The sequence below is a fragment of the Nicotiana tabacum genome, chromosome 3 (genome assembly GCF_000715075.1).
Source record: "Nicotiana tabacum cultivar K326 chromosome 3, ASM71507v2, whole genome shotgun sequence".
NCBI classification, from domain to species: domain Eukaryota; kingdom Viridiplantae; phylum Streptophyta; class Magnoliopsida; order Solanales; family Solanaceae; genus Nicotiana; species Nicotiana tabacum.
The window spans coordinates 47,854,042-47,864,021 of record NC_134082.1 but is presented as its reverse complement, the minus strand read 5'-3'; the positions used below and the strand labels follow the sequence as shown (position 1 = coordinate 47,864,021).

The following is a 9,980-nucleotide window of genomic DNA, read 5'->3' as shown; positions in this document are numbered from 1 at the left end:
AATCTTAGGGATCGTTTGATAGGGTGCATAAGAATAATATTGAATAGGGTGTATCAATAATGCTGATATTAGTTATGCTGACATATTTCTTATCTATAAAGGATAAAAAAAGCGAACGACATTTCGCTAAGAGCCTTCGTGCTTTTAATATAGTAATAATAGATTGTTTAGTTTGATATATTAAAGCATTGCACATTTTGCTGATGGCAATTGGGTTTGTCTCTGCTTTCCTAATTTAATATAATTATCTGTATTAGCCACCAAAAGAAATACCGCTGCTGCAGTCTTTGCGATTGCGAACGCTTTAGTCTATAGTTTTATTCCAATCTTTACAAAGAAATCCCTATAGAGAACTGAACAGATCAAAATTAACATTCTGCCTAGTTTGTTTTAAGGAACATGCATATTAATGTAAAACAATGTCAATGTTGATGAATATCAAATGAAAACAAAGGGAATTAAATGCAAATCCAGAAGGAAAAAAAAGCAAATTATTCTGTTAAACTAGAAGAAATTCAATATCCAAAGCTTTAAATATTTGCCAAAAGAAAGAGAATGCAGCATGTTGAACTAAACACCTAAGAAATCACTTGTTGAATTTTTCAGTTCCCTGGAATTGGGAATTAGCCTCACAATGCACAAAACAAATCCTGCAAGAAAAATGTTTCTTTCTCAACTCCATCAGGCTTCAATCAATGTTTTGCGTCTTCTTCTTCGCAGAACTTGGAATACTGGTCATGGTCCATCAAGGATTTGAGCTCGTCGTTATTGTTAATCTCCACCTTTATGATCCATCCATCTTGATACGGGCTTTCATTAACCTAAGTTTTGGTAAGAAGATTGTCATACATACGATGAAAAAGAACTAAAAGAATGAAAAGATGACACGAGAAAACCAACATCATACTATTAAGTGTTAAAAACTGAAAGAGCACTTGATAGCAAACTATTCAGTTAGTACTCCAAAGGAGTATAAGAAATTAGCCTCGAGATGTGATATTTAATCAGCTAAGTCTCACCAATCAATTTTGTTGGCTCCAAAATGGTTAAGGAAGCTACACTTTTTTTCTTTCTTTTCCTATTGTCTGTGATATTACTAGTGAACGAACCAACTTTGCATGCACCTCAACTAATCCACCAAGTGGGCAGACTGTCCAACCGACAAGCGCTTTACATAAAGTAAAGGCTCTAAGCTCCGCTCCTTCGACTGATTGTTCGCATCGGATATCAGATTCTCTATTGCACTCCCTAAATAGGGTTCTTTTCACCTTTCCCTCACGGTACTTGTACTTGTAAGCCATCGGTCATTTCATGCCTCAACCACTTACCATCTCTTGGTAACAAGAAAGCTACATGTTCTTAGATAAACAAAATCCAAGAAAACAATCTATATCCTATCTCTCTAGTTAAAAGGACACCTTCATCTGACATCCCATTTTTTTTTTTGGATAACGTGGTGTCCGGGTTAGCTTGTGCGCTTATCGACTATTCCATCAGGTACCTACTACCTTCCACCGGCACAAGTACTGGGTAACTCTGCCCAACAAATCTTAGGCAGATGGGAGGAAAGGACACCTTCGTTTGGCATCCACTTCTTAAAGGACACCATGGTGTGGGGGCTTGAACCTGAATAATCTAGCAAGTAACAATTGGTCCAGAGACTTGAGGCCTGTGTGAATCAGGCAGAAACATAAGTTTAAATCAAAACCTCATGGGACAGTTGTAAAATTTATTTGTTTGCTAAAGAATCTGCTCGACAATTTCACAACAGATTCAAGCTAACTCAGATATACCACTAGCTTATGATATTTTTCCTGACAATGATAATAATCCTTATGAGTTGATCCAACTCTTATATTTTTAGAAATGCAAATATCCTGGAGTTTTACCAAAATTCTGCAAGGTAGCGTTTGACGAATATCTCTAAACATCAACAATTAATCCATATGGACTGATGACTCAGACAGTCGTTTCGGATACCTCAGCTGTTGATATGTGTAAATAATTCTTCCAATTTACTAGCTTGGCATATGCCACAGAATAAACACCAAAAACTCCACTCAATTCTCAATAACTAATTTTGCAAGAATGTCCGGTTTCAGCACTTTACTTCAACCTCTAAGGCTATACTTCAACATCAACAACAATTATGCCCGAGTCCCAAACAAGTCGGGTTCGGCTATATGGGTCCTCGTTGAACATGTTTCTCCATTTAAAAATTCAGCCAACATTATACAAAACAAAAATAAAAATAAAAAGTACTAGAAGTTCTCTATATTTTCTATTAAAAGCTATACCTCAATGAAAGAAAATAATCTAGAGAACTCGGATACTCACCAGACCAGGAGTGTCATTGAGCTTCTCGTTAACTTCGACCACCTTTCCTGACACTGGAGAATTGATATCACTGGTGGCCTTAACACTTTCAACAGCACCAAAACTGCCAGATTGAGTAACAGAAGCCCCCACTTCTGGTAATTCAACATACACAACATCACCCAAATGATCCTGAGCATGATCTGTGATGCCTATTGTGGCAGAGCTACCATCAACTTTGACCCATTCGTGAGAGTCTGCATACTTCAAATCCTTGACAACTGCAAAGGAATTTGAACCAAACAGTCAATACGCTGACGGATCATATTCAAACATTAGTATATTACTTAACCTTTTTCCATTCCCTCCCTTTTCTGCTTTTCCCTTTCCTTTCTTTAACAGGTTTTTTCCTCTTTGTTCTCTTGATCAGTAGAAAAAGAGAGAGCGGTTTTATCAAATGGGGTCACTAAACATTGTCTGCCAGTTCACCCCCTTTTGCAGGAGGAGACATTATTTCTTGCACCCACTACCAACCCTTCTGAGTTTTATATTACATACTTTTCTACTTTCACATGGTCCAAGAATAAACACCTCCCGGAATATACCATTAAGTCAAAGGGACCAAACATGTCATGGTAGAAACCAATTATCACATGGAATTCCATCTAAAAATTTAGCATACGAGTGAACAAAATCGACAAAATCAATTGATATAAGGAAATCCAATATGATCACTAAACTATATCACCACTCAGAGCATAACATAATTCAAATTTTTAATCGGTACGATTTTTTCTGTATTCATTTTTAACTGAAGGACTATGGTACCTGATTTCCATTAAATTCATTTTCCAAGAAGCCTTGTCATCACCAAGGTATTAAATTCATTTTCCAAGAAGCCTTGTCATCACCAAGGTTCCTGGGTGAAGGATACTCTTGGTTATGAATTGAAGGTACCCTCCAGCTCAAGCATGATATCTCAATTAAACATGACGAGGGAATATGAAGTCATACATCTTTTGGCAGTGATTAACTCAATGGAGAAAATCTTATAGCACCACGCTTAAATCCTGCTAACTATACCCAGATAATACACCCAAGCAAATTCAGTTAAAGGAGTTCCATATTCTTTGCATATATTCATATGAAAACATATGGTACGGCATTGATAAAAGGCATTTGTATTTGGAGCTTTTAGATAGAAGATATGAGAAAAAACAATTAAATTTGGAGAAGTCCTAGCTATAGAAAAGAATAACAACTAACATATACCATGATTCTTCAATTAGGCATACTAATAGACACTGCTTGAGAACTTCTCTTTGATTTGGTAGAATTTAAAGGGAAGATCTGATTTGAAAACACCGAAAATTGAACAAAAGAAGAAGAATTGCTATAAGTTACTAATCTGATCTAACAAGTTACTATCATTCTCCATTAGTCAATCCTTTCAAACCAGTCCAAAATTTCAGAGGTCCACCACTAAAATTTGAAGACTGTCAATGCTGACATATATATTCATTGCCATTTTCCAGTACTACATGTCTACATCAAAGTAATGAACATCAAATGTAAAAAAACGTTTCATTTCATTATTAATCTCGATGATAACTAATCCCACAATCAAGGGTGTGGCCTAGTGGTCAATGGAGTAGGCAAAAATCACTAGGTGATTTCTTCCCATTTACCTAAGCTTTGGTGGACAAAGTTATCCGGTACATGTACTGGTCGGAGTTAACAGGTATATCGTGGCCAAAGTTGGCCCGGACACCACCATTATCCTACCAAAAAAAGAAATATTGATCCAGCATATACAGATCTCACATAGAGTATAACACATTTTTAACAACAAATAGATAAAGCAAATAACAGTAACATCATTTGCCCTTCAACACGATCTTGATAATATTCACATGACAAAGGTGACAGACTGTAAAATCAAGAAAACATTTTTTTTTTAAAAACTGTCCATAATACTTCTATTGATCCAAATAGACAAAATAAGCACAACCCATTTCCAAAATCGGATCTTTAATCAACAGGATGGCAGATCAAGAAAAATCTTGTATAACAAATTCATGATTCACATTCATACAGCCCGCAACAAAACAAGAGAAAACATGATAAAAATGTTATATACAAACGTGAATCTATGTCCATATATATTACCAGTAGCAAATGCTCGGTGAAACGTTGATACCCTGAGGTATGAAGCAGCCCTTGAAGCCCACAACTTGGTAGCCATTTTTTGAAGTACTCAAAGCAGTGCTCCTCTCTCTAAGTTTGCGGCACACACACTCTTTTTTGCTAGGCTAAAAGCTTTAAAAAATTATGTAAAAAGCTAGAAGCTATAAATAGTTTTTAATGATTAAATACATGAGAAAATTTGGCAGAGGAGTTGGTGGATCGATGTGTCACTAGAACTAATATGGAGAAGTTGGTGAGTGTGTTGTTGTAACCTTTTGTTGGCAGGTCATTCCATGTGGAGCGTCTCACGGTAGCTTCCTGTTTCCTAGCTTTGACTTTTGACTTTTGACTTTTTCTTTTGTCACTTTTTTTTTTTTTTGAGAATATGAGCATTTTATTTATAAAAAACTAAAGTAGTGCAGTGCTATTACAAGCCTTGTTGACACTTCCACATATGCCCTTCATGGCATCAATATTCCTTAGTTCAGCTAGGCTGTTACAAACATTAAATGATAGATTACTTACTACAACATCTTTTTTGTCCTCCAGCATCATGGACTCGACAAAAATAGGTAAAATATTATAATACAAAAGATTATTTATAGTAGACTATCTTGATCCTTTCTTTTCCATTTGATTGCATTCCCTTCCAGCTATGCCTGAGAACCACTTGCCCCATTTTGACCATTAGCCATCTACAATCAAAATTAATATTATTGTAAGTTATATATCCTTTTTCGAGGTAATGTATAACATTTGTGGAGTCTGTTTCCACTTTTAGTGGAGTGAAATTGTGTGTTGCTGCTAGGGGTGTTCAAACCGAACGGGAAAATCGCACCAAATCGAAAAATCAAACCAAATCGATTAAAAAAATCCGACTAGGTTTGGTTTAACTTGGTTTGGTATTGAGTAAAAAAAATCCGAACAAACCGACATATAAATATATAAAATTTATTTATATTTTTAAGACTTTATAGTGAATTTTCTTTAGAAAATGTAGAAATATTTGGGACACTCTCATGTATTAACCTTGAAAGCGTAAATTAACGAAAATTATTGTTAGACGACTAAGATAATAACTATCATGTGTTACTAAAAAAATTCTCCCATTAGAATATTTTAATAGATCATATGTTTGTCAATTTTTTTTCATATTTACTAAACATATATTCACTTATCAAAGTTTTATCTATAACTTTAACAAAGTAAAATTGAAATAATATTCATGTAACAAAAAAACCCGAAAACCCGACAAAACCAAACCGATATAGTTGGTTTGGTTCGTTTTTGATAAAAATCGAACCAACCCGGTCCATGTACACCCCTAACTGTTGCAAAGATTAATCCTTGGTGGATTGCTTAGAGTTCTGCATGAATAGGAGAATCTGCGTGTATTGACTTTATGAATCCAAGAAGCCATTTTGAATCAACATCTCTGATGAGCCCGTCTATCCCTGAGATTGGTGTAGCACTTCAAAAAGTACCATCAACATTAAGTTTGAACCATCCTATTGAAGGTGCATGTTCCATTTAATACATACGGGAATTCTTCTTGAAGTGTTATTTTCCCTATCAGTGAAGAGCTTATATTCTAGGGCATGTTTCACAATTGTTGAAATTGATAAAGGGTGAGAGGTATTATTAATGTTGTTACTATTTTTATTTAGCCAAAGGTTCCATATGATGAATGGAAAGAGGTCTTCCCAGTTTAGTATACTGGGCATTGTGAGTAGGTTAAAATCAAGGGGGTTCAAATTTTTTAGGTAGAGTAACCAGTGATCATTTTGATTGTTTATGAAAAAATGTGGTGGCTGACGTAACAGTGAGTGCCAAAAATTCTTAGCCAAAATACAGCGTAGAAAAATGTGTTCGATATCTTCTTCCCCCTTACGACAACATGTGCAAGTTGAGTCTATATTAATGCCAATGTATTGTAAATATTTTCTACACGGAATTCTCTCACGGTAACAAAGCCATAGAAAGAACTTTATTTTGTTAGGACAATTAAGGGTCCAAATCCAGTCAAAGTTTTATCTATGTGCTTTTGATCACTACAAGGTTCGTTGATGATCTTATAGCATGATTTGGTAGTGAAGGAACCATTAGTGGCTTCTCCCCAGTAAATCCTATCTGCGTGGCTAATGGAAGAAATAATAATAGAATTAATTTTATCAGTTATTGTACGAGGAATGTCGAAGGAAATTTTATTAAGAACCCAAGTATTATTTTGATGGAGGTCTTTGGGTGTGAGAATTAGGTCTGAGTTATTTAGAGTCCCTACTAGAAGTTTGCGGAGTGGTTGACAATTGGGAATCCATCGACAGTTCCAAATATCAAGAGAAGAGTTGTCACCAATTGTCTAGGTCATACCTTTAGAGCAAATGTCCCAACCAATCTTTAGACTCTTCCATATAAAAGAAGTGTTCTTAGGAGAGTTGTTGATGTACTTAGTTATAAGAAGGTTAGCCCAGGGGGAATGAGTGTAGTTTAATAGTCTCCAAGCAAGACTTGCTAGAAGTACTTTATTTTAGGAACGGGCTTTTTTGACTCCTAACCCCCTATTGGATTTACCCATTATGACAGTGTCATATTTGAGAAGATGTAGCTTTTTTTTGCTATCCGTGGTTCCCTAGATAAAATTCTTAATAATTCTATCAATAGCTTGAAGAAAGCTAGTAAATTAAAGGTTTTTAAATTTTCTAGGTTTGACCATAGGTTGACTTTGTTGTTATTGAATTTGAATTTTGGTCCCGGGAAGGTGTTAGGCACCCCTTTCGGTCTACAACGGTGGGTCCCAGATGAACTTATACTTATTTGAATTAGTCTTTTTATCAAATAAATAGTTTAAACACATACTTGCAAATAAAGGCATGTTTTGGACATTGTATGACTCAATTAATGAGACAAAAGGAAAAGACTTGAACAAGTTGCATATATAGAGAAAAGTAAAGTTTAAACATCAGGAATTGGGAAAGAGGGGTCCTAGGTTGGTTAGCCTACAGGATTACCCCACGCAACTATGACGGCCCCAAAGGGGTCATCACCTGTTTTCTTATCCATTCCGAGCTTCTGAGGCCTTGAAAACCTCATTTATAGTTGCCTCGATTTGCGTGCGCAGTCCCGGCGCATAGCCGGAAGCTCAAATATGAAATTCTGTGAAAATTTGCTAAGTTTTGATATTAAAATTAATAACTTTGACTTTGGTCAACATTTTGAATAAACGAACCCAGACCCGTGATTTGACGGTCCCAGGGGGTCCGTAGGAAAATATGGAACTTGGGCGTATGTCCGGAATCGAATTCCGAGGTCCCAGGCCCGAGAAATGAATTTTTGAGTAAAAATTGTTTTCTGAAAATAATTAAGGAAAATGGAAATGAAATTTGATTAGAAAGTGATGGTATCGGGCCCGTATTTTGGTTCCGGTGCCTGGTACAGGTCTTATAAATGGTTTAAGCACTTTCTATAAAGTTTGGTTGAAAACGGACGTCGTTTGACGTATTTCGGACTCAAAATGAAAAATTTGATGTTTTAAGAAAATTTGAAAGAATTCTTGGATTTTAAAGCTTAATTCGTGGTATATGATGTTAGTTTGGCGATTTGATCGCACGGTTAAGTTTGTAGGATGTTGTTGAGTTAGTGCATGTGTTTGGTTAGGAGCCCCGAGGGCTCGGGAGTGTTTCGGAGGTGTCTCAGAGTGATTTCGGACTTAGGAAACAGAAAAATTGCAGAAATAGTACCCCGTGAACAGTATTGTTTACAGTACCCCGTGAACGGTGCCGTATAGTACCGTGAACAGTATCGTGCCGTGAAAAACGCGTGAACAGTACCCGAAATTTTTCTGGACATTGTCCCATTTTCCATTTTTAGCGAATTGGAGCTCGGGAAGAGGCGATTTTCGGGAGATTTTCAGAGAAAACAACGGGGTAAGTGTTATTAACTTAATTTTGGTTAGATTACCCGAATCTATTTCTAGTTTTGGCATTTAATTGGTGATTTTAGTTGGGAAAATTTTGAAACCCCTCTTAGTTTAATTTGAAGATTTGAGGGTCGAGTTGATGTCGGATTTTAGTAAAATTGGTATGAATGGACTCGTGGTTGGATGAGGTTTCATATTCCATAATTTTTGTCGGGTTCTGAGACGTGGGCCCCACGGGTGAATTTTTAGTGCAATTTCGAATTTTTAATGAAAAATGTAGAATTTCATATGGAATTAATTCCTATAATTTTTATTGACTGTATCGAATTGCTTATGACTAGATTTGAGAATTTCGGGCACGAATTCGCGAGGCAAAAGCTTGTTGAAATTTTGAATTGGTTGCAAAGCGAGGTAAGTGTTTGGTCTAACCTTAGCTTGAGGGATTAGGAGTTGTGTCTTATTTGCTACATGTTAATTGCGGAGTACGACGTATAGGCTTTGTAACGAGTATCTATACGTTAGTGTCAAGCATGCCCGTGAGTCTTGTATTATAATTGTTATGACTCCGTTGTGGTTTATTACGCTTCATATGTTATTATCACCATTGTTCCCTTGCCGGGATGTTGTTTGATATTATTGTTCCCTTGTCGGGATGTTTGTTTGATATTATTGTTCCCTTACCGGGATGTTTGTTTTGATAGTATTGTTCCCTTGTCGGGATGTTGTTGAAATATCAATGTTCCCTTGCCGTGAAGTTGTTATACTGCTCTTGTTCCCTTGCCGGGATTCCTTGTGATTATTGTTGGCTTGTAATTGGGAGCGGGTGGTACGCCTACCACAAGATATAATGAAATGGGAGCGGGTGGTACGCCTACCACAAGATATAATGAAATGGGAGCGGGTGGTACGCCTACCACAAGATATAATGAAATGGGAGCGGGTGGTACGCCTACCACAAGATATAATGAAATGGGAGCGGGTGGTACGCCTACCACAAGATATAATGAAATGGGAGCGGGTGGTACGCCTACCACAAGATATAATGAAATGGGAGCGGGTGGTACGCCTACCACGAGATACATGAAATGAGAGCGGGTGGTGCGCCTGCCACGAGATACAGGAAATGGGATCGGGTTGCACGCCTGCAACAAGATGTGAAAAGAAAGTGAAATATGCCTTTATTTTCCTTATTCTTGTTAGTGGTTGGATTTTGATTCCTTTATACTTCTCTTGATATTCTGTTTTAGCTTTTTATATATATATATATATATATATATATATATATATATATATATATATATATATATATGTATATATGTTCAATACTCCAAATTTCAACAATTGTTACATTTTTAACTCAAATGATTTCTCAACTAAATTTTCCTTAAACCATTTGAAGTTTTACTTTACATAAAAAGGAATTTCTACTATATTTTGATTTATTGATTTCTCGTATTAAAGGTAAAGGATTCATTCGATATTGTACTTTAATTGAAAAGGGTACCTTCTTTATCAAATGATTTCTAAAAATAACTTCATCTTTCCTTGTTGATTTTCTAAT

General features: G+C 36.1%; 1 protein-coding gene across 1 annotated transcript; it reads right to left on the bottom strand.

Moving 5' to 3' along the window:
* Positions 1–477: 477 nt before the first annotated feature.
* LOC107830384 (glycine cleavage system H protein 2, mitochondrial) lies at positions 478–4,681 on the bottom strand. The gene is made up of 3 exons (XM_016657920.2): positions 4,486–4,681; positions 2,338–2,597; positions 478–821 (listed from the first exon to the last, which is right to left on the bottom strand). The coding sequence occupies exons 1-3, from the start codon at positions 4,559–4,561 to the stop codon at positions 693–695; spliced, it is 465 nt and encodes a 154-aa protein (XP_016513406.1). The 5' UTR covers positions 4,562–4,681; the 3' UTR covers positions 478–692.
* Between the last annotated feature and the right edge of the window lie 5,299 nt (positions 4,682–9,980).